General features: G+C 48.5%; 1 protein-coding gene across 13 annotated transcripts in view; it reads left to right on the top strand.

Annotated features, from left to right (window-relative positions):
* KIAA1217 (KIAA1217 ortholog) overlaps positions 1 to 25,198 on the top strand; it is a 372,896-nt gene that overhangs the window by 147,588 nt on the left and 200,110 nt on the right. For 12 of the 13 annotated variants that reach the window (XM_058669605.1, XM_058669608.1, XM_058669602.1 and 9 more), the window contains exon 2: positions 4,432 to 4,715. In XM_058669605.1, the coding sequence (XP_058525588.1) occupies positions 4,602 to 4,715 (114 nt within the window). In that variant the 5' untranslated portion in view covers positions 4,432 to 4,601. Of the gene's footprint in view, positions 1 to 4,431; positions 4,716 to 17,250; positions 18,018 to 25,198 lie in introns of those variants that run through there. The other variant, XM_058669607.1, reaches the window with a different exon arrangement.

The raw sequence follows: 25,198 nt of genomic DNA, 5'->3' as shown, positions 1-25,198 counted from the left end.
TGGACGCTGCTGTCCATGACTGCTCCTGCCAGCTCTTTCCCCAGTTGCTTACAAAGAGGAGAAGGCTCCTCTGTCCCTAAGGGGGCTCTGTCCCTGCTGCCTGGATGCCCAGACACACTCTGATGATGGCTGAATGGAGCAGGATGGTGTGTGAGTGTGCGTGGCAAGAGCAAAGTAGAGCTGGGTGTTGGGGTTGGAAGTGCATAAACTTGTATCCTTACTGTGCATGTGGCAGGCCTGTGTAATATGTACTTTTTTTTTTTTAAGAGTTACTCATTTGAAAGGCAAAGTTATGGAAAGAGAACGCCAGAGAGAGGAGAGATAGAGAACTTTTTCCCCCTGGTTCTTTTCTCAAATGGCTAGAACAACCAAAACCAGGAACCTGGAATTCCATCTGGGTCTTCTCTGTGGGTGACAGGGTCCTAGGTAGTTGAACCATCTTTGGCTGCCCTGCCAGGTGCATTAGCATGGAGTTAGATCAGAAGTGTAGCAGCTGGGACTTGAACCAGTCATATAGGATGCTAGCGTTGTAAGCAACAATTTGATCCGTTGTATCATGATGTTGGCCCTGGCCTGTGTAAATTTTTTTTTTTTTTAGATTTTTTTTTTTTTTTGGAAGGCTACAGAGAGAAGAGACAGAAAGATCTTTCATCCAATGATTCACTCTCCAAATGGCTACAAGGGCCACGACTTGGCCAGGCCGTAGCCAGGAGCCTGGAGCTTCTTCTGGGTGTTCTATGTTGATGTAGGGATCCAAACACTTGGACTGTCCTCCATTGCTTTCACAGGTGTGTTAGGAGGCAGATGAACTGGAAGTAGATCAGCTGGCACTTATTGGCGCCCATATGGGATTCTGACACTGCAGAAGGCAGCTTCACCCACTGTGCCACAGTGCCTGTGCCTGGCCTGGATTATTAAAAAAAAAAAAAAAAAGGTTGTTATTTTGATGATGTAAAAAAATCATCTTACAAAAATCTCCGTGGAAGTCAGCAATGTCCAGTCAAAATCTAAAGCAGTTTTTGGCATTTATGATACACATAGCCAACACACTCAGAGGGTAAGAGAACCCTGTTTAGATTGTGTATGTCTTTCTCAGCCGGGGAGATGGAATTTTCTAGTTTTGGTCATTAGATCCTATTCCTTGTATATGATTAAGGAGGAGACTCTTAAAAAACAAACAAACAAACAAAACACACAGCCATGTTCTGAGTCTGAGGACTGGCCGGGAGTGTAGGTATGTTAAGTTACAGTTAATTTACCTTCTTTGCCTTCTATGCTTACTGCAGAAACTGCCACAAAGTAGGAGACCTGACAAGGTTGGCTGTGTTTCTCCCCATCAGTGGCTGATGGAGATGCTATAATTAGCAGTGTAATGACAACGGAAGTATAAACAAGAATCCATCCCCAAACGTACATCTGGGTGGGAGGACTGGCACAGAGGAACCAGCAGGAGAGGAAACCATTTCCTGTGTCTGCCCAAGGGGTACCTGTCTCCTGTAGTCCTGGACCCAGACAGGGGAAAACTTTAGGGAGCATCGCTTTTAAGGGATTTGTTGGTATTCAGCACTTTGGGAGACACCTGTTGCTTGGTGTCCTGGATATAGTTTGGGTCTGTGTTTCTCTGAGATTTACGTGAGCAGAACTGGCAAATCCTGAATCTTATACTTTTCTGTCTAGAAAGACAAGGAAATCTCTCATCCCTGGGTTCACTCTGGTAATGCTCTCACTAGCCAACCTAGCACAGCCAGGATTCTGGAACTCCCACGTAGGTAGCAGGGACCCAACTTTTTGAACCAGCTGCCTTCTAGGGTACACATGAGCAGGAGTCTGGGGACAGGAGCTAGAGCTAGGCCTTGAATCAGGCACTCTGGGCTGGAGGTCTCTAAGCCAAACACCTGCTTTCTTTGCACTTTTTAAAAAAAAGATTTGTTTTATTTTTATTGCAAAGTCAGATATACAGAGAGGAGGAGAGACAGAGAGGAAGATCTTCCATCTGATTAATCATTTCCCAAGTGGCTGTAATGGCCGGTGCTGTACCAATCCGAAACCAGGAGCCAGGAACTTCTTCCTGGTGTCCCACGTGGGTGCAGGGTCCCGAGGATTTGGACCATCCTTAACGGATTCCCAGGGCACAAGCAGGGAGCTGGATGGGAAGTGGGGCTGCCAGAATTAGAACCAGCGCTCATATGGGATCCTAGCACGTTCAAGGTGAGGACTTGAGCTGCTACACCACCATGCCAGGCCTTCCTCTTTGCACTTTTAAAGATAAAGCATAGACAAATTAAACATTAGCATTTTTTTAAACACTAGTATGAAGTTAAATAGACTGTGGACAGCTCTAGTGCTGTCTCAGCCGCTCCCAGTTTTGGTGAAGAAGAGGAGGGTGAGAGGTGTAACTTGTTTGGAGTCTGGAATTATGGTCAGGATGCCTGAGGCCCAGCCACCTGCCTTTCCCAGGAATGCAGTGGGCGGTGCAGTGCACCTGCATCTGTAACTGCACTGCAGGTGATAAGAACTGTGCTCTGTGAAGAAAATCCGTCCATCTCCCACCCCTACTTTGTGCTTCTCAATGTTTCTTACTTTCTCTCCCTTTAAACAGAAATGTTTTACTTATTTATTCTCAGATTTATTCCCCTAATTATTTGAAAATCAGTAAGACAGAGTTATCTTCCATCTGCTGAAACATTCCCTAAATGTGCACAATGGTTGGGGCTGGGCCAGTCCACAGCCAGGAGCCTGGAACTCCATCTGGACCTCCCAGGCAGAGACCCACAACCTGAACCGTTACCTGCTGCCTCCCAGGATGCTGGAGTTAGACGAAGCCAGGACTTGGGCCCAGACATTCTAACACAGAATGCTGTCACTGAACCATTGTACCAAACTCCTACTACACTTCATTCAGTGTTTACTAAGAGACTTACTTGTTTATGAAGGACAGAGTTACAGAGAGATAAAGAGACAGACTGAGAGAGATAGGGAAGTCTTCTATCCTATGGTTCCTTCTCTCCTTGCCCCTGCAGATGACCACAAAGCCAAAGTTGGGCCAGTCCAAAGCCAGGATCCAAGAATTCCACCTGGGTCCGCAGTGTGGATATAGGGGCTCAAGCACTTCGGCTATCTTCCACTGTTTTCCCAGATATATTGGCAGGAAGCTGGATAGGAAGTGGAGCAGCCAGGACACGGCCCATATGGGATGCCGCAGTTGCAGGCAGTAGCTTTCCCTGCCGCATTATAAAACTGACTCCTAATTTTTGGCTCTTGTTTCTCATTGAAATGGAGCGCTCAAACCAGACTTTCATTTTGAGACAGAGCAGGGATTCCCTGTGCATGCTGGGCATTGGAATTGTGTGCTTTCCCTGATCTGTCCTCAGTGGAAATCAGCCTATACCGTTAGGGTAGCACAGAGGCAGTCTAGATCAAAGCTAGACCAGGCAAGAAGGCTGCGCTCTGTAGGTGATGCCTACCGTGAGTGAGGGGTGTCTCAGCCGCTCCCTTGCACCCCTTAACCCCCGCCACCATGGCCTTTCATGTTGTGCTTTCCAGGCAGGCTTCTGCTCCCGGGGGCACCTGTCCTGTCAGGTGTGCACCTGTCATAGCATAGGGTGCCTTAGGTCACATCACAGGGTGATGACTGTGGCTGCCCTCGGTGATGAAACTCGTGTTGCGGATTATAAAAACATTAAAATCTGGTTACTGGAGTGAAACTGCAATTAAAGATACAGAGACCATCAGAATCAATGGAGTGAATATTGCTGTAATTATAGGTGAGGGTTAAGAAATGACCCAATTTCTTGCCCCCAAACCTGTCTGGCTGAGTGTCCTTGTTTGGAATAAGGATATTCAGGGGACGAATCAGACATCATAGAGTTATTTTCCTTTTCAGATTTATTGATGTATTTGAGCTATGAGGGGTGGTGATGACAGGGAGATCTTCCATCCACTGGCTCAACCCCAACATGGCTGCAACAGCCAGGGCTGGGCCAGCAAAGCCAGGAGCCAGGAAGTCCTTGCAGGTCTCCTGTGTGGGTGGCAGGAGCCCAAGCACTTGGGCCATCTTCCATTGCTTTCCCAGTTGCATCGGCAGGGTGGAAGATTGGAAGAGGAGGAGCCACCAGGACACAAACCATTGTTCCAATATGGGAAGCTGGTGTTAACAAGTGGTAGTCTGACATGTTGCACCCTAACCCTAGTTCCCTGGTCCTAATTACACCTTTTACTGCTCTATCTTTATGATGAAAGGATACTTTTAACTACTTATTTCCATTAGGCATTTTTCTTTCTCCATCCGGCTTCAAAACAGAGAAGAGCAAAAATGTTTGCCACCTTCCATTTCTAGAGTAACACAGGCTGCAGCTTCCCCAGCCTGGCGGTCTGCAAAAGGGATGTCTAGTGTGAGCTCGTGATTCATGAGCATGTTTTTCTCTCTTTCAGAATCGGGAAAGAGCAGCCTCCAGGTGACGGCACCGGAAGATGCAGAATGCCGCAGGGCCAAGGATCGCCTTGCTAACGGGAGCAGCCGGCTTGCCGCTTCCAAGGCTTCCCGCCACATTCCAAGAAGGCACACGCTAGGCGGGGCCCGGAGTTCCAAAGAAATCCTGGGAATGCAAACCTCTGAGATGGACAGAAAGAGAGAGGCTTTCTTGGAACATCTGAAGCAGAAGTACCCGCATCATGCCACGGCCATCATGGGCCACCAGGAGAGGCTGCGAGACCAGGTATGGGCCATGAGAGTGTCCCCTGCCACAGCGAGGGGGGAGGATGTAGCTGTCTTGTGCTGCTTCCAGCTCTATTGGCTTAGCTGGAGATGTTCCACCGCTCAGACCTTGGTACTTTTTCATGAGCTCAAGCAATAAGGAGGGTTCACAGAATGTCTCTCAGGTTCACCTGCAGGAAGTGCTGGGGTGTGACTTTGGAGGGTCGAGTCTGGCAGCGGGCTGTGAAAGCAGTGAGTGAGCGAACACATGTGCAGATCCCCAGGCTTGTGAAGATAGTAGACGTGGGATAAAGCCACTGCCGCCATTCCCTAAGGAGCTGGTTGTATTCTTTTCCTGCCCTTGTGCATACCAGAAGTTTTCCCCTTATGTGCTTTGCTGCCTGCTGTCTTCAGCTCCCTGCTTAATCTGCTGGGAGCAGTCAGTGTGATGTGGTAGAAGGGATGTTTTTGTTTCTTGGATGGCACAGGGTCATGGGAGAGGCGAGGCCTGCTGTGAAACCCTGAGCCTCTGCCTGTTATCAGATTAACCTCGGAGAATGCTGAAGGCGGGGAAGGCCCTGAAGGAAAAAGCAGCAAGCCTTTGCTGTTTGGCCTGTGGGTGAGGGAGGGAGGGAGGGAGGCCACTCCAGCTCCTGTGCCTACATAACTCCCAGCGTGGGAGTCTTCGTGGAACTGGACACTGGCCTTCGTCATTTAAATCTGCACTTGATTCTCAATGCTTGTCTTTCCTTCCTTAAATGTGGCTTTGTGTTTACCAAAGGAAGTACAGGACATATGTGTTTCATGGAGTTAATGCTTGCTTTTTATTCACACTGACCACAGGTGTAAGAAAGAGATGGGGCCCCAGATGATGGAAAGATGGGCCTAGGTAACTCGTGCAAAGGGTTATTCTCCTATGGTTCCAAGAGCATGCCAAAAATACTCTGTTTTTTGTTGATAGTAGGTTCATTGTTCTCTTCCAGGGTGGGAAGTATGTTTTTCCTGTGTTACTTCTGACAGACCATGGCTTAGTACTAGGGGAAGGGACTACCTGGGTGATGGTGATGGTAGTGGCGGTTGTGTATGTGTGTGTGTGTGTGTGTGTGTGTGTGTGTGACCACAGGTTTGGAAATGAGAGGAAATGCCCTGGCTGCAACATTGACTCCAGGTTGAGAGAGGTGAAAAAGTTTGTTTTTAAAATATTTATTTATTTATCTGAAAAGCCGAGTTACCGAAAGAATGAGAGAGAGAGAGAGAGAGATCTTCAACACCAGGGTTAGGCCCGGCCAAAGCCAGGAACCTGGATCTCCATCCCAGTCTCCCGCATGGTTACAGAGGCCCAAGAACTTGGGTCATCCTCTGCTGCTGAAGTGGACTAGTGGGGGCTTGAACTGGTGTCCATAGGGGATGCTAGTGCTGCACGCCCAGGTTTTAACCACTATGCCATGGATGGCACCCACTGCTTCATCTGGCATGTGCTAGGTGGTGTCCATGGAAAGGAGTAGGGAGTCTGAAGCCAATAAGCCGGGAGAGGCTTAGGAACTTTCCCCAGTTCTGAGCCTAGGTCAGGAATTCCAGGGTTTAGGCCTTACTCTGTAGGGCTGGCCTGGGTTGGATTTCTCCGTTGGGTCTTCTGACACCAGAGGATGTTGTTCCCCTGGAAGCAGGCAATACTGGCAGGATGACATGCACTGCCATGGCCCCATCTTTAAACCTTACCCAGTCCCAACGCTTATGAAATCTCCATTGGAAATAAATTCTTGAGTGGGTATCTGACAACACAAGAGACTCATTTCTTTGAAAGACCTCTGAGTTCAGGAAAGCCTGCAATCCTTAGTTCCTCACAGTCATGGTCGCTGCGTCCCTGTTGATGCTGGATGTGCTCATTATCATGTCCTCATTGATAAAACACCAGGTCCAGCTGGACCCTTGCTAGCAGAAATCCATGCCGCTCTTGGAGAAATTCATTTTTACAAGAACAATATAGGGTGAATCTGCTGCCTACAGCAGCACTGGCATCCCACAGGGGTGCCAGTTCCAGTCCTGGGCTGCTCCACTTCGCATCTGTCTCCCTGCTGCTGTTGTTGGGGAAGCAGTAAAGCATGATCCAAGTGCTTGGTCCCCTACACCCATGTGGGAGACCCAGAAGAAGCTCCTGGCTGCTGGCCCTGACCTAGCCCAGCCCTGGCTGCTGTTAACTATTTGGAGGAGTGATCCAGCGGATGAGAGATTTGTGTCCGTCATCTCTCCCTCTTTCTTTGTAGCTGTCTTTAAGAAAGTAATATTTATTTATTTATCTTAAAGGCATAGAGTCAGAGTTAGAGAGAGAGAGAGAGACAAAGGGTGAAGAAGAAGAGGAAGAAGAAATGGAGGTGGAAGTGAAAGGGGTAGTGTGAGAGAGATTTTCCAACCACTGATTCACTCTCCAACATCTGTAACAGTTAGTATTGGGCCAGACCCGGGAACTGCATCCAGGTCTCCCATGTGGTGGTAGGGTCCAAGAATTCAGAGCATCTTCTGTCTCCTGGGTGTGTTAGTAGGGAGCTGGATTGGAAGTGGAGGTGGAGCTTGTTCCCATGTAGCCTTATATGGGATACAGGTGTCACAACCTGTTGTTTAACCTGGCGGACCACAGGACCCATCTCAGTGCACACCATTTTGCAAAAGCCAGATACAAGAAGAAATGAACCAGTGGGAAAGCATGCTGCATGAATGCACTTTCATTAATACCTGATGTCTGATGAGGATAGCCTAGATTATGCCATGTAACAAACCTGTGTTTTTTATTTGTGGCATTTTATGATCTGACATGAAAAATGTTGAATTCTTAGCAAACACACACCGTCTGTTGCTACTCCACAGACAAGCTGCTGATTGACTGACTGATGTTGGATGTATTTGGAGAAGCCGATGAGAGACTGATTTTCCACCCACCAATTTTCTCGATTGCCACAACAGCCAAGAACTGGCTCTGGTTCATTCCCATGGAAGGCAGGGACCCAGGGACTTTCTTCTCACCTACAGGAAGGAGACAAAAGCACTGGGCTCAACACCTGCCTCTAGACGCATTCTCTTACTAAGGAGAAAAGTGAAAGTTTTTGAATTATAGGAAAGGAAATGGACTCAGATAAAGATTTCCTCTTTACAGCCGTTCGTGTGTTCTAATCCAGAGGGAGCAATGACAAGGGAAGAGATGGGTTCAGTAGCAGAAAGTCCTGGACTGTTTGAACTCAGGACTGAATGTGGGTTTAGAGGCGAAGGCTCAAAGGAAAAGCAGTTTGGCCACTCAGCTATCTACAATAATATGTGTTACGCCATGACAGTAATAAGCCACAATACGATGCAGAGGGATGCCTCTATCAGGGCTGGCGCCTGTGACATAGCAAGTTAATCCCCTGCATGTGGCGCCAGCAGCCCCTATGGGCATTGATTCGAGTCCTGGGTATTCCACTTCTGATCCAGATCCCTACTCATGTGCCTGGGAAAGCAATGGAAGATGGTCCAAGTGGTTGCGACCCTGCACCCATGTGGGAGACCCAGAATAAACTCCTGGCTCCTACATAAGAACAAGCCTACTTCTGGCCACTGGGGCTATTTGCAGAGTGAAACAGCAGATGGAAAATCTCTCTCTGTGTCTCTCCTCTAATTCTGCCTTTCAATATATATATATATATATATATATATATATATATATATATAAAAATAAATCTAGGCCATTCCCGTGTGTGTGTGTGTGTGTGTATACACATATATATTCTTTAAATGTCTTTATCCATACCACAATGTTGGTTAAGTGCTCAGCAGTTTTTAGCCTTATGTCCCAGCTGCTGTTTGTCACACTGAAAAGGTAGACAAGGTGATGAGAACATGCTGTGGTACCTGCTGAAACAGAGACCTGATTGCACACGCTCAAGCATTCCCTGCCCCATGGGGCATACACTACTATGGACCTTCTGACAGTGGGGGACTGAGGGACAGAGCCGCTTGTCCTTGTCCCATGTTGCACAATGAATGAGGGGCCATGCTGGGCTATTGGTTTTCCATTTGGAAAGGCCAAGAGAAAGACACCCAGAGTGAAACCTTCCATTTCCTGCTTCATTTCCTAGTGATCCACAATGGCCCACGGTGGCTCAGGCTTCAAGATCTCAATCCAGGTCATCTCCTGTGTACCTGAGTGGCAGAGAACCAAGTGTTTGAGCTGCCATCACCTGTCTGCCTTAGTAGGGAGCTGGAGTTGGAGCAGAGCTGGAATGTGAACCCAGGCACTTCAGTGTGGGATGTGCAGGTCTTGTATTGACCCCTTAGATGACATAGCCCTTCTATCAGTAGCAGAACGTAGAGATGTGCTGAAATGCGTGGGATGTGTGGAAGGACTCGTCTGGGGTTCCATCTGGCCAGTGTCAATCAGAATGAGGCTTACCAGTGATGGTGAAATGACCAACATCTAGGCCTCCTGGTTGGCTCCCCCCTGGCTGATGTGGAGGAGGAAAAGTTTGGGTACCAGGGAAGCAGCCGCAGAAGTTGTAGTGAGGAGCTGGGAAAGGCCAAAGCTAGCAACAGCTTCTGCAAGAGCACCGCCTGTGAAAGCAAGGCGTGGGGCAGACGGAGCCACTGGTCATACTGAGAACAGGCTGATATGGCTGTATCTGAGTTGGTGCTTACAGACAGTGGTCATGGCTATGTGTGTGTGATGACTACCGAGAGTAAACCCATGGACAGAAGGGCCAGCTCTCATGCCTGTGAGAAATGGATCCGCCCTGAGGTGTGGCGCTTCGGATGATGATGGCAGAAGATCTGAAACATTCCATCACAGGACACTACAGTACAGGAAAAGTCTAAAATGCAGGCATTAAGGTTGACTTGCAAGCTGCCTTTGAGTTGGTGTTAATCACAGATCATGCGGAAGAAGAGAAGGATCCTAAATGGGATGCTGAGGCAACACATGCCTTTTGATCCGTGTTTAATTGGGTGCCACCAGCCTCGCCATTCAACTTCATTTTAATTAGTGTTACGGAAAAAGCAAAAGAAGGCATCCTCCAAACGGTGTTATATTAAGATGAAGTCTGCTGAAGAAAACAAAAATCGACATGAGATTCTACTGGGAAACCTGCTGAAAAAAAAAAAAAAAAGTACCCTGATGATATTCTGCCAGCTCAGCCTTCAGACCAGAGATCGTCTCCCTGAGAAACTGTTGAATGTATCTGGACAATAAGATGCTGGACTCTATATTTGGTATATGCCTGCAATGAAAGAATCAGGACTGGATTTGAACTGTAATATTGAAACAAGGTGGAGGAATCCACCATGGGGGGAGAGCACAGGGAGGGGTTGGGGGAATCCCAGAGCCTATGAAACTGTGTCACAAAATCAAATGTAATAAAACATAAATTTTAAAAAAGTGCCCTGAGGTAGGCAGGGCCAGAAGTGGGGGGCAAGAATTCCAGCCAAGCTGTGCAAGGGGCAGCAGGCACCTGCGAGCGGCACTCAGCAGGAGCTGGACAAGATCTCCAGCAAATTAGATGGAGATGCTCCGGATGTCTGCTCACTGCGACTCGGTCATGCACATGGATGCAGAACTCCAACTTGCTTAGCAAGCTGGCTTCTTTGCTGCGTACATGCCTTGCTCCTCCAGATGCTATGGCCCCTAGGTTAATGCAACCAGGTGGTTGTTGACCATGCCTTCAGAATGGACTTGGTATCGGGTATTACCTATATAGTGCAGCACCTGAAACTTGCCAGACCAAGGATATGTCTCTTGTGTTTGTTTTGGTAAGGCAGATTTATTGAGAGGAGAAAAGATAAAAATCCTCCATCTGCTGCTTCACTCCCCAGATGGCCACAACAGGCAGGGGTTGGGCCAGGGCCTATGACGGGAATTTCTTCCAGGTCTCCCATGTGAGTGGCAGGGGCCCAAACGCTTTGGGCCAACTCCTGCTGATTTTCCCAGGCCATTAGCAGGTAACTAGGTTGGAAGTGAAGCAGCTGGAAGTGGAACCAGTGCCCATAGGGGATGCTGGTGTAATAGGCAGAGGCTTAACATACCACACCACAGTGCCAGCTCCAGGGTGATTCTCTGTAGGTTAGAGTAGCACTTGTGTGCTTCGGGAGGAGGAAAAGGGTCTGATGGAACTGTGTGTGTGGGACCTCCTGACCTGCCTGACTTGGTGGGGACACTCAGCAGGTTTCTCTGAGGTCTGTCTGAAGCACAGCCTGAGGGAACCAGAGCAGCCAGTCTGTGGCAGCTGTGGATGTTAGAAGGCCAGTCAACAGCTCCTCCCTGGTATCCTGACAGTGAAGATTAAATCGCAGCAGTCTAGCCCAACTGCTTGTACTTTCGTGCAAGTAGGTTCGAATTACAAGTCTGAGGAATGGGCAGCCAGTTCCAGGTTGGGGAGAAGATGCTGGGTGAAGCCAAAGGAAATTGAATTTCTCCTGTGCAGGACTAGTCGGGATCTTTGAATAGGGTCTTCAGTATTATGAATCTCAAGTGAGGGGTTTTTGGAGGGCAGGTGGGTGATAATTGAAAGAGGCGGTTTCCCAAACTCGTTGGAACCATAGGATTGTCTTGGATGGGTGAGTGCAGGAAATGCAGGGGTGGGTGGGTGGGGAGTGACTCCTGTGATGAAAATGTGAACAGAGCTACCTGAGTTAATGGGGTCTGTGTTGTAATTGTATTTCCCACAATGCCCAGAGTATAGTGGGCAGCTGATGAATAAGGATGGGCAGGATACTGACAGTTCAGAGGTGCAAGAAAAGAAGGAAGCCCAAAGCATCCTGGTGGAGGCGGGAGGGGAGGGACAGTACTTGATGGCGGTGATTGCCCTGTCGTCCCGCAGCACATGTAGGATGGGGAGGGGGTGGGGGTGGAGGGCAGGAGCACCAATCTGGGACCCCACACACTGATCTAACAGAGGCTCAGAGCATCGGGAAAAGCGGGTAGTCGGGGAGCAAGCAGAGAGTGTCGGGTCCCCAGACACCATGGTAGCCCTGGGGTTGTAAGCAGGGTACAAGCCAAATGTCTGGTCAGCGGGATAGGTGGAGGAGGGACTGTGAGCAAAGTGTGGTGCTGGACAAGAAGTGGAAGCTGTGGAAGCAGATCCTGCTAGCGTAGCCCCTGGTTGTATTTGGGGACCAATGGAAGGGATGGCTTTCAGATCTGTCCCCTCTGTCTGCCTGCGTCTAACCAGGCCTGCCCACCCTTCTTCCTTCTGTTTGCCCTGGCTCTTAGCTTTCAGGCTGGGGAAGACCTTCATGCTGAGGTGTGAAGGTGAATTGCAAATGGCATTTCTTCACGTGCGGTGAATGCGCAGCTGGCAATTTGACCCTTGACCCAGGAGGAGAGGAGATGGAGTTTGGTGCCGTGAGAAGCAAAGAGCTTTGCCTGTGTCCCGCGCACCACACACGTCAAATAACAGTGAGCAGTTGAGGGGCATGGGAGTGGGAGGCCGCTCTGGCCGCAGGTTGGCTTTGCATGGAAGACGTGGGTGCTGTGTGCTGGGTTAACACACTGAGTCGTTTCCCATCCTGGGGCTCTCATCACCGTTCTGCCCTCCGTTCTGCCGTTTTCCTCCGCTGCCTTCTCCCTTCCTTTTTTCCTTATATTTGAGCATTGAAGCAGAACCAAACTTCCTGTGTGTATATGAAGGTGAATTGCCCACAAAAAGGAGGAGAATCATTGCTCAGAGTTTAAGCTCGGGCCTCTTCCACCTCCGGAGATGCCCTCTCCAGGTGTCCCGCCACACCTGTCCTCTTTCTAGCCAAGATCTAACACTTGGTTTCCTGTAGCAGCTGCCCCCTGGCTCAGCTGTATCTGTTTTGTTGTCCTCCCCCATCACCCAGGTTACTTGCATTTTTTCCAGAATATTGTCGGCTCCCTTGTTATTTTTAACTTCTAATTAACTTCCTTTTCCTTCTGTCTTAAAAAGGTGTCTTAACTGAGTGTAAGTTCATGGTAAGAAGGAGGGTGCTTCAAAAAACTTGTGGGAAAAAAATGGACTAGAAAGATAAGTGTGCTTGAGTGAAAATAAGAAATGTTCTAGAACCCATTTATGGTTATTTAAAGATTTTTGTATTTGAAGGAGTTACATGGAGAGAAACAGAAAGAACTTTGATCCACTGGGTCACTCCCCACATGGCTGCGACAGAATCTTCTGGAAAAGTCCTTGTGTTTCCCATTTCGTAATGAAGGAAGAGTATTTCAGCAGGGTTTTCCAATCTGTGCTATGTCCTGCGATTTTGTATGACATATTTTGTTTTATGGTGTTCAAGGGAGTTTTGATTTCTTTCTCTGAATCCAGGACTGTTTAGGAATATTTACTTCTTAAGTAGTTGAGGTTAGCATTATTTATCTAAGATTGTACAACCTTTAAAATTCCTACCTTGGAATCTCATTTCAGAATTCATTTAGGGCCCAGTGCAGTAGCCTTGTGGCTAAAGTCCTCGCCTTGCAAATGACAGGATCCTATATGGGCACCAGTTCATGTCATGGTGGCCTGTGAAAGCAGTTGAGGATGGCCCAAAGCCTTGGGACCCTGCACCTGCATGAGAGACCTGGAAATAAACTCCTGGCTCCTGGCTTCAGATTGGCTCAGCTCTGGCTGTTGTGGTCACTTGGGGAGTGAATCATTGGACGGAAAATCTTTCTTTCTGTCTCTTCTTCTCTCTGTATATCTGACTTTCCAATAATATAAATAAATCTTTTTTAAAACAATAATTTGTTTAAAAACCTTTCAGGGGTCATCAAGCAGGTAATGTTATACGCATCCCATAAATATTCATGAACAACATCTATACTACATTTATTACACACACATAGATGCACAGGCATATGGTGAGGTTTGCTAATTGTAGCCTAGCTCTTCTCATTTTTTGGAGCTGTTGATTTCTGAAAAGTGTAATAAAACCTCCTGGAGTATTTTTTTTTTTTTATCTTGTTCTTTTGTGCTCTTGTAAATTGTGGCTTCAGTTTCTTGGTTTCTTCGTGTTTTTGTTGTATTTTGTAAGCAGATTTCTGATACCCGCAGCTTCTTTTTGCCTTCTATTTGTGTGCCTTTCCTGGGTGTGTCTTGCCATCTATTTCCAGCTTTTCTGTATTAATGGTGAGTCTGTTGGTTAGGAGGGAGAGGCGGAAGAGGGTAGCCCCTCCTGGTTGTCATACTGTGTTCACGGTTGGCAGAAGGGTGGGAATGGAGACCACAGCCTCAGGGGCCTCCAGAATGTCCCCGGGCGTTACTTGGGTGGACATTGGGGAAGAGGTGACACATTCCAACTGTCCTCCCAGGGCCTTTGCCTTGTTCTGAGTTCTAAGGTCTGTTCCGTGTCCATGTCAGAGTGTCTGTGGCCTACAGTGTGTGTGGACCTCTGTGCTTTCTGAACCACTTGGTCTGAAATGATCTGATGTATTGTATCACTTGCTCCATTTTTAAAAAAAGATTTATTTATTTTTATTGGAAAAGCAGGAATACAGAAAGAAGAAAGATCTTCCTTCTGCTGGTTCATTCTCTAAGTGGTCACAAAGGCCAGAGTTGAGCCCATTTGAAGCCAGGAGCAGGGTGCAGGGTCCCAAGGCTTTGGGCAATCCTCGACTGCTTTCCCAGGCCACAAGCAGGGAGCTGGATGGAAAGTGGAGTAGCCAGGACATCAACTGGTGCCCACATGGGATCCTAGTGCATCCAAAATGAGGACTTTAGCCACTAGGCTACCATGCTGGACATACCCCCCCCTGCTTTTTTTTAAGATTTACTTTTATTTCTTTGAAAGGAAGAGTTACTGAGAGAAGGACAAAAAGAGAGAGAGAGAGAGAGAATTTCCATTGCTGGTTTATTTCCCAAATGGTTGGCAGAGAAGCACGGGGGGTGGGGTTTGGGTTCCCCAAAAAGATGAATGCTCAGGACACAACTGACCTAACCCCCATGGGGTTCAGTTTCTTATTCTGTAAAATGATGATGATGACGGTTCTTCCATCACACCGTGGTTGTGAGGCTTCAGACAGGCCAGCAGTGGTTATTTCAGCACCTGTATGGGTGCTGATTTGAGTCCCAGCTGTTCCACTTACCGTCCAACTCGCTGTTTATGGCCTGGGAAAAGCAGCAGAGGATGGCTCAAGACCTTGGGACAATGTGTCCACATGGGAGACCTGGAAGAAGCTCTTGACTCCCAGTTCCAGATTAGCTCAGCTCCAACCATTGCAGCCAGCTGGGGAGTGAACCAGCCCAATGGAAGTTCTTTCTCTCTGTAAATCTGCTTTTCCAACACAAATGAATAAATACAAAGTAAGTATTGCTGTTTCGAGACAACACGGCTTTGCTACGCAGCAGCTTTGAGCTCTGATTTCTTCTGACTCCTAGTTCGCCGTAGATGCATGTGGCACCATGCTATGGACGCGCAGCTACTCACTTCCACATGTGCGTGCACTCTGGTGTGGCTGGGGCGGAGTTCCCTCACAGTGCTGTGACCGTGGTCAGCTTGAGGCCTTCTTGGTGCTAGTGCTGCTCACTTCAGTATTGGACATTGCCCTAAAGCAGGGCTGGTCAACCTTTTTTTTTCTTTATTTGCTACCAAGTGCTATTTGCATAGTTATAACATCATTCACAGACCATTCAAAATTATCAACTTGAAAAAAAACCCTGCTACAGATGAATTCACTTTTCTTTCTTTTTTTCCTTCCTTCCTTCCTTCCTCTCTGTCCCTCCCTCTCTCTTTTTTAAGATTTATTTTTATCGGAAAAGCAAATTTACAGAGACAAAGAGCTTCCATCCAGTGGCTCACTCCCCAAATGGCCACAACAGCCAGAGAGCTGAGTTGATCCAAAGCCAGGAGCCAGGAGCCAGGAGCCACACCCAGATCTCCCACATGGGCTCAGGGATCCAAGGCTTTGGGCAACCCTCTACTGCTTTCCCAGGCCACAAGCAGAGAGCTAGATGGGAAGTGGAGCTGCCAGGACACAAACTGGCGCCCGTATGGGATCCCAGCGATCGGAGATGAAGGACTAGCCAGTTTAGCCATTGCACTGACCTCCACAAATTAACTTTAAAGTCCTGCCTGTAGTTGCCTTGCTAGGTCCAGGCCAGATGCTTTCACAGGCTTTATCAGAGGCCCCCATGGGATGACAGGGTTGGGGGTTGCCCGTCCCTGGTCAGACTTCACCCCTACTCTGTCTGCCATGCTCCTCATGTACGCAGCATGAGGTCACTGTATTTGTGACCTGCCTGCCTCCCTCCAATGGGGCTAATTCCATCATTCTTGCCATCGGGGGTTATTTCTGTGACCTGCCTCCACTTGCCTTTCACTCCCTGACACTTCTGGCTGTCTTTTTTTCTCCAGGCTTTGAGTTCAGTAGGCAGAAGTTGAGATATATGGGAAATACCCTGAATGAACGCAAAAGGGAGGAGGTGGCCTACATGGCAGCCACTCTGGCCACTCAGTCCGTGCCCGGGTGCACCTGGTGTAGAATGGAACTCTGGGAAGTGTCTATGACTGAGTAGCACTAGGCCTAGTCCTCTTTTATTTTTTGTGTTGCTACAACCTTCCACCCTTGGAGTTTAGGACTTCACCCAGGGGTGCCTTTCTACCATGTAGAGGCTGTAAGTCGATCTCTCTGACAACAGGCTTGTCTCCAAGGAGGTATTTCAGATCTGGCTGCTGGGTTATAAACCCAGCCTGTTCCCCTGTTCCATCTGTTGACTGTGAACTCTTGATCCTGGGACATCCAGAACTGCCCTCAGGGAAGCAGGTACAAGCAAGGCACTCCCATGCCCCAATCTGCCTCTGGCAGCAACAACTTTGTGCCCTGGAAAAGGAAACTCGTAACTGTTGTCTCTGCACATGCCGGGCAGGCTCTGCCAGTGCCTGCCAGTAGCGTTTGCCCTCTACCTCAGAGGAGAGAACCTGCTGGAGCCCATGGATGTCTGCACTTGGGAAGTGCTGCCAGCTAGAGCAACCTGCCGCTTCAGCTCCTGCTGCTGTATCAGGTTTGGCAGGTGGGGTGGGCTGCCTGAGTCCTGACTCCTCAGCGCTTGTGGCCTCCAACTGCAAAGTCAGCGCCTTGCTCAACCCCACCCTGGAGGGAGCGCTGCCCTCCCGCCTCCAAGGCATGTGATAACCATTTAGCAAAACTCTCGAGATAAACTCCCACGGGTTTGGACCGTGGCCCACTCAGACCTCTGCGTGGCTTCCCAAGTCAGCAGAACTGCACTTAGGGAGTAGGAGCTGTGCTTGCAGTGAATGGAGGGGGAAGAAATTGGGCCCCAGGCTTTGTGTAAACAGTAGGGAGTCCATAAATTGAGAAGGAGCAAAAAGCAAAAGGAGGAAAGAAGGCCTGGGTGCCTAAGGAGTGCCGGCAGCATGCCCCCAGTGCTATGCAGCACAGACAGTAGGTGTAGCCGGCTTTGGATGGGACACGACTGCCCAAGATGTGGTTGTGTTAGGCAAGAGTTAAGGCAGATCTTCACCTTCTCCTGCCACTTGTGCAACCTCACAAAGGGCTCCAGGAAAATCCACACAGGTATGCAAACACACACACAGACACCCCCCCACACATACTACACACACTGAGGCAAGGAACCTGTTCGGCCAGTTTTGCTGGTAAAATAGCCAGGGTTTGCTTGGAAGCCAGAATAGGGAACCCAGAGAGGGAGCAACGGAAGAAGGCTTTTTCAGAGTTTTCTGGTAATTTTATCCCATGGAGGGAGGCACCAAGGCAGCCACTGGGAGGTTTCCTTCCACCAATTAAGTGCATTGTTAGACAGGGAGGGGCAGATGAACAAATGCCTATAATTTTGATCATTGTTTCCTGCAAAACACATCAGGCTTTGAATGTGAAGCCGTCACCCACTGCTGCTGCTACCTCAGGCCCTGAGTGAGGTTTCTGCTTACAGCAAAGACAGATGGCCCTGGACAAAATCCCCGAACTCCCCTTCCCTGCACAGGTGTCCTTCACGAACCATTTCAGGCAACCGCTGAAGTCTGTGTCTGACAGGTAGCATTGGGCACCAGGCAGGTGGGGTTAGGGTTTCCATGGAGATCCATGATGTCATGCTCCAGAGAGCGTGTCCAGACAGCAGAGCTCACCAGGAGCTACTCCAAAAGTCCCATAGGCTACCAGTAGCTTGTATGCAAATGACGAGAGTTTCACTGGGGAGAGGGGGAAAAAACTGTGAAGGAAAACAGCAGCAGAGCAGCGACATGGAACAGAACGGAGAGGTTTACCTGAGAGCCAGGAAGGAAGGAAGGAAGGATGGCCCCCTCCTCAGAAACTTCCAGAAGATGAATTAGATCTGCTGCCTGCCCACCAGGTCGGCCCATCACCTGTGGCACCAGGTTCCAGGTAAATGCGTGCTTCTTCTTAGTTCTGGATTGTGGGTTTTCGGGAGCCCTGAAGTCCGTTTGCATTGTTCTGCTGGGTGGGAGGAGTGAGCTCGGAGCCTTCACAGATGCAACTCTGAGGTGGGAATTTTTTTTTAAAATGTGATTTCTGAGTAGGGCTGGAAAATGAGTGATGCATGGAGGCTCGTGCCCTGCACGGGACTCAGTCAGACGCCAGATAAGGGTGGGGAGGATCCAGGACTGCCTGTATCTGTTGATTATTCCCAGATGTGGAGTGAGTGAGTGCTTTCCCCCACCCATGCCCCTGCCCTCCTTCCAGACCTACAATTGAGACTCTGCGTTTTTCTGACTTTTTTTTTTCTTGTTGTCCAATGCCAAAAAAACAGAGCCATGGGATGGCATACAAACAGGGAACTTGTGTGGCTTTTTTGGGGGAGCGGGGTCTGTGCTGAAGCATAGCTGGGTGATTGTTTTCCTCTGGCAGAGCCTGGAAAATAGTCTGGGGCAGGGAGTTCCCGGAGTTTCTGCACTTGTAAGAGAGCAGGACTTGAAATTCCAAGGGGACTGATAAAGGCTTCTGGAGGGAAGAGGGGGTGGGAAGGAAGTTGTGCAAGCCAGCTTCTTACAACTGGTCGCCTGGTGGTCTCCCTGGGGCCTGGGGTTCCTGTTTGCACCGGTCACCAGTGTGGCTAAGTAAACAGCCTTGCCTGCCATGGTGATGTGACTGTTGGCCGCCTGAGGCAGCCCGTACGAGTGCCTCAGCTGTCCCACGAGGCTGCAGAGAACAAAAGAAAACCTGTATGTCTTGCACATGCTAGAGTCTTCCCAAAGTAGAAGGAAGGAATTAAGAAGTTTGAAAGATCAGTGAACTTGGGCTCAAAACTTTTTTTTTTCTTCTTTCATAATAAGCCATTCCACAAAATAGGTGTCACACTTGCAGGGGAAAGTACAGTTTGGATTGCACAGTTTTGTTTTGTTTTTAAGATTTATTTATTTTTATTGGAAAGGCAGACTTACAGAGAAAGAGAGACAGAAAGATCTTCCACCTGTTGGTTCATTGCCCCCAGACAGCCACAACAGCCTGGGTTGGAGTGATCTGAAGCTAGGAACTTCTCTAGGTGCAGGGGCCATCTTCTGCTGCTTCCCTAGGTACCCTGAGTGAGTTGGATCGAAAGTGGAGCAGCTGGGACTTGAACCAGAGCCCCTTTGGAATGCCAGTGCTACGGGCAGTGACTTGGCTTGCTATGCTGTGGTGCCAGCTCCTGGACACAGGTTTTGTGTGCGAGGATGGCATAGCTGAGATCTGTAGTCAGATGCCACAGATATGACTCTGGTTATGACAACTGTGCTACTGCCAACGACTCTGCTTCTCTCCTGAGCTCTGGCTTCAGCACTTAACTCGTTGCATAGCATGCTGCAGTCACTGAGGGCCCTCAAACCTCAATGTTGCCTTCTGTAAAATGGAGATGAGAATAGAAAGAAACTGTATGTAGCCCGAGTCCAATTGTTTGTGCTCTATGCGTTAGTATGTGTCTGTATTGTCTATAAGTCACTGCAGTTTAGAAAGAGTTATTTGTTTATTTGGAAAGGCACAGTTGCAGCGAGAGAGAGAAAGAGATCTTCCATCCGCTCGTTCACTCCCCAGACTGACACAACAGCCACAGCTGAGCTGGTCCAAAGCCAGAAGCTCCATCTGGGTCTCCCATGTGGGTGTTGGTGCCAGACCCTGGGACCATCCTCTGTTGCTTTCCTAGCAGCGTTAACAGGGAACTGGATTAGAAGCGGAACAGCCGGAACTTGAACTGGTGCTCATATGGGATGTTGTTGCTGCAAATGGAGTATTTCTGTGCTATGCTATCACCACGTCTAAAGCCCCTTTCTGTTCTCTGTGATGTCAGCATGGCTGAAGCCATCATTTTAGTCCCTCTTTACAGGTGAGGAAGCTGAGGCTCTGAGACCCCATAAGGCTGGATCTGGGGATGAATCCCACATTCTCTACGTATTTTTCCCCATTCTGGCAGGTCTGAGGGAGGAGGAGTAAAAATGACTGACTGAGAGAGTTTCCAGGAGCAGCAATTAGTTCTGTAAATTAAATCAAAGTACAAAATGTTAAGCTGTGTCAGAGGAGCCAGGAGATTGATTTTTGTTTTTTTCCTACTAAATCAATTATGCTGGGACTACAGAAGTGGCCTTGTCACTGCGCAGATTTACAGTCTTCCATCTTACCTGCCTCTGCTTTTCCTGGCCTCGTGAGCAGAGCCAGGCTTCAGTGTGTCCTGAGCCCATGCCACCATGGGGTCACGTGGGCGGAGAGGGCAGGGCTGAGCCCAGCTCTCCCCAGTTCCTTTTGTGTTCTGGACCGGCATCAACTCCCTTGTCTCCCGTCCCAGACGGAAATGTAGCCTGTGATTTGTTCCCTGTCCATTGTGGGCTACAGACCAATGTGTTTTTCACTGTTATTTTTAGCAGCTGGGTCTCTAGCCAGGGGAAGCACGCCAGTGGCTGTGAGGTTTTCCTAAGGACTTTTCCAAGTTTTCCAGGGCCGAAGATTCCCCAGTGTGCAGGCCCCACCTTCTCTGAAGCCAGCTTTAAGCTGGAGCCTCGGGTGGATCCCCTCTGCCCAGTGCTTTGTTGGGTACAACCAGGGGTCCTGTGACTTAGGCTGCCCTCTGACCCCGCTGCCTGGCCTGGTGTTGAGGACGCTGGGGGAAAGCTCTGGGTATTTCAGCTCAAAAGCAGAACTGAAGTCTGAAGACAGATGTTGATTTGATTTGGAAGAGCAGATTTGATCGTAAGAGCAGGAACTTTGGGATCAAAAAAAAAATGATCAGCTCAACCAGCGATAGGGTGTGGAAATTCAGGTGCTTTTGGAAATAATGTGTTCTCCTCCTGCCTCAACTCCCCCTGCTTCTCCTTCCTCCATTTCCTCCTTCCTTTCTTCCCCCTCCCTCCTCTTCCTCCTCTGCCTCACCTTCAGATCCTATTTTAAGAGTCCGCTGACACTGTTTATTATACTTAATTGCTCTAGTGTCCGGAGATTATCTTCCATCAGTAAATAGTTGATTGCATCAGGTGGCACGTTTTGTACCCAGTGGAGTTGAGCAAAAGTTACACCAGAGAGATTAATTTACAGAGATGGAAGACTCCAACAGCCTCGGCGCGAGTCCTGCCCCCACTGCCTGTCAACAGCATGCACTGTGGCAGAACATATATGTAGGCCTGTTCATATTTCAAATAAAATAGCCATGTGGTTAAAAAAAGTGCTTGAAAGGCACACACCACTCACACAGAAATAAGAGATTTTTCCATCTGCTGGTTCACTCCCCAAAGGTCTGTAATGGTCCAGGCTCTGCCAGGCTGGGTCTCCACCCTAGATGTCAGGGTCCCAAGTGCTTGTGAGCTATCACCTGCTCCTGCCCAGAGGAGCTGGACTTACAGAGGCAGGGCTGGGAGTTGAACAGCACTCTGTGCAGTGTCTTACCTGGAGAAGTTTTAAAAGTCTCTTGATAAACGAGTTAGGATCTTGACTCATTCCATCCCTCTCCTGAACTTCCACAGAAATTACCCCTGGAGAGGGAATGTCCCCTGGAATCTCCTAGTGCAGGTACTAGAGCTGGAAGTCCCTATAAGGCTGACTCCAGCCCTGGGGGAGGGGAATGGAGGTGGGGTGGAGTTGGAGGTAGGGACGAGGGACCAGGGTGCTCCAGAGGTTCTGTGAAGATGTTTCTAGAAGCTCTTCATGGTTTCATTGCTGTTCAGCAATTTAAAAAAAATTCATTTTATTTATTTTCACCTTACTTGAAAGGCAGATGGAAAGAGAGATCATTCATTTGGTGGTCATTCCTTATATGGCTGTGATGACCAGGGTAGGATCAGATGGAAGCCAGGAAGCAGGAGCTTCTTCCAGCTTTCCCATATGGGTGCAAGGGCCCCAGCACTTGGGCCCATCCTCTGCCTCTCCCAGGTGGCAAGGAGCTGGATCGGGAGTGGAGCAGCCCGGACTCATATAGGGTGTCATGTTGGAGGTTTAACCCACTGTGCCATATGCTGGCCCTCTCACTTCTCACTTTTGTGTGTGTGTGTGTGTGTGTGTGAGAGAAATGGAGGAAAACACAATTTACTGGAACCCAAGATGCCAGCAGGGATGCGTGTTTGCAAAGGCACTTGTCTGGGCCCCACCTGTGACTCTGAGTCATTGTAGAGTCCCCAAATCCACTGCTTTGTCACGAACTTCCAGCGTTTGCATTAAGCTTGTAACTGTTGATGACAAATCCTATGGATGAGAAATTTTGTTTGTTTTTTGTTTTTCCCCTTGGCCCCTCACGCTGTCTGTTCTCCTTTTTTGATTTTAGAACCCAAAGCAGGAACCTAAGCTGAGGATCTCATGGCTTTGCTCTGGTGAGGGTAGGGAGGTTGGACCAGGCAGGAGGCCCAGGCAAGCTCGTCTTGCTTTTGTGAATCCAGGCAAGAAAGAAACTTCTCCTGGACAGCAGAAAGAATGCACAGCCCCCTGCTTGTGTGAGTTACAACAACAAACGTTGAAATCTCACTGGGAGAGCTCCTTCTCAGACTCTTACAGATCAGATCCTGAACAGTCAGTGCCCAGAGAGGCAGGTGACAGCACAGCGACCTCTTACACCCCCGGCATGTGGGATGCAGTGCTGTAGCCCACCTGCCTCATGAACCACGCCTGACCCCCCTGCTGTTTTCTGTTTGCTCCAGGTATAGTAATTGAAGTGAGTGTACCACCTCCCTCCTTTTGTTTCACAAGGGTTAGAAAATGCAGATGTGCCCATCCAGGTTCCCAGAGACCAGGTGGTGGTGTTTGTGCTTTTGGCATGGGATGCCCATTTCCCACATGCGAGAGCTTGGCGTTGTGTCCCAGCTGCATTGGCCAACTCCAGCTCCCTGGGAGGCAGCCAGTGCTGGTCAAGTGCTTGGGACTCCTGCTACCCTCTGGGGGACCCGGATGGAGTTCCTGGCACCTGGCTTTGGCATGCCCTGGCTCAACCCTACATATTGTGGGCCTTTGAGGAGTGAACCAGCAGGTGAAAGACCTCTCTTTGTCTCTTTCACATTTGAACGACAGAAAACAACAGTAACAGTGGTGATTATTTACTTATTTATTTATTACATGTCTGAGCTCTGCTTGATCCTACAAGACAGGCAGACATCTTTTTTTTTTTTTCACTTTTACTTATTTTCTCTTTATTTGAAAGGCAAAGAGACATACTCAAGCACATCTTCCATCCTCTGGTTCACTCCCCAAATTCCCTCAAGCTCTGGTTGGGCCACTCCACAGCCAGGATCCTGGAATACCATCCGGTTCTCGCACATGTTTAGCAGGGGTCCTGAGCATTTGGGCCACCATCTGCCACCTGCTGTCAGCAAGGGTGGTGGGTCTGGAGCGCAACAGGCTGAATTTGAACCAGCAACTCTGATAAGTCACCCCAAGCAGTGATTTTAACTGTTGCATACAACACTCACCACAGTTTCTATTTCTATTGTGTGAATATAAGATCTTCACATTGAATAATAAATTTACAACAAAAGCATGTGTCTTGAGACTTAGCTTGTGTTCCTTTGAGGGAAGCCAGCCATATCCAGGCTAGCTGAGAACATGACTTCATTCCCACACAGCTTTGATGTTGTTGACAGAGGAAACCAGTTTGTTTTAAAGATGGATCTCTTTGTTCAGAGTGACAGCATCATCTGCTGCTTTCCCAGGCTCGTTACCAGGGACCTAGATCAGAAGAGAGGCAGTTGGGACTCGAACCAGCACTTAAAGGGGGTGTTGCCTTTGCGGGTGCTGGCTCAACCCACTGTATCACAACACAGGGCGCCACTGCTAATTTACATGAGACTATTTTATAACTAAATCCTACTCCCTGCCAGTTGGCTGAGGGTCCATTTTGGATAAAGGGGTTTTAGGTTGTCATCCTGTCCATGACTTGCTAACTGGCTGCTACGTCATCATCCCGTATGGGTTCTTGTTGAAGTCTCAGCTGCTCTGCTTCTGATCCAGCTCCCTGCTTGTGTGCCTGGAAGAGCAGCAAAAGGTGACTCAAGTGTTTAGGCCCCTGAGCCATATGGTAGACCTGATTGGAGCTCCTGGCTTCAGCCTAGCCCAGCCCTTGGCCATTGTTGCCATTTGGGAGAGTGAGCCAGCAGATGGAAGATCTCTCTTTGTCTCCCATCTGCTCAATTCAGTTTGCCTCTGAAATAAATTTAAAAACCAGAGAACTCCATAAAAAGGACAGAATAGTAGGTTTGCTTTGTGAAGTTCTGTTGGCTTAAACCAGTACCTCTTCTTACTGAGTATGAACTTTTCTTCCTTTCTTCTACGCAGAGGCACCTTTTGATAGGCCACCCTATCTTGGGGTTTATTTTTCTGCTTTGTGAGAGATTACAGATCTGCGGTTAAATGCAAATATTTGCAACAAGCAAGAACTGTAAAGTTAGTGTTGCCCAGTGTGGTATTTTGTGCATAGACCTGCTTGATGTTAGGTAGTTAAACCTAAAAAAGGAATGAGAAAGAACTGTGCTCAGAGGAAAAATGGGTGAAATCATGGATATGATGAGCAAATCAAGGGAAAGCTATAATTCAAACATTTCCATTAAGGAGAATATAATCACTGGGCCCTGTGGGTAGTGAGAGTCACTGTTAAGCCTAATTGAGCTTTTTCTGAATTATTGCTAAAATGGGACATGTTTTCTATATTACAGGGTGAAGACAATGCATTCTTTTTCTACATATTAAATAATCCCCCCCAATCTGATACTGTATTTCTTTGGGTGTGTGTTAATGTAATAGCAACACAAACAGACTCAATGCACTTCATAGATTCAAAGAATCGAATGCCATTGCTTCCCCCTCTGTTTTTAAGAAACTTTACTCCTAAGTCTCCATTGCCTTTGCATTTGCATTTGCCAGCACAGACACAAAATTTCCTTTGTGCGCGTCCAAATCGCTGCAAAAAAAAATACTACAGTTCCCACAAGTATTACATACTGTGAGAGAGAACCTTCCCAAGTTCATGAAAAAACGGACTGGTGTTGTGGTGTAGCTGGTTAAGCCGCTTCCTCTGAGGCTGGCATCCCGCTTGGCACCAGCTGTTCTGCTTCTGATCCCTGCTAATGACCTGGGGAAGCAGAAGATGGCCCAAGGGCTGGAGCCTCTGC

Source organism: Ochotona princeps, chromosome 10, assembly GCF_030435755.1.
Source record: "Ochotona princeps isolate mOchPri1 chromosome 10, mOchPri1.hap1, whole genome shotgun sequence".
Taxonomy (NCBI): Eukaryota; Metazoa; Chordata; class Mammalia; order Lagomorpha; family Ochotonidae; genus Ochotona; species Ochotona princeps.
The sequence above is the reverse complement of the archived record's forward strand: the minus strand, read 5'-3'. Positions and strand labels throughout refer to the sequence as shown.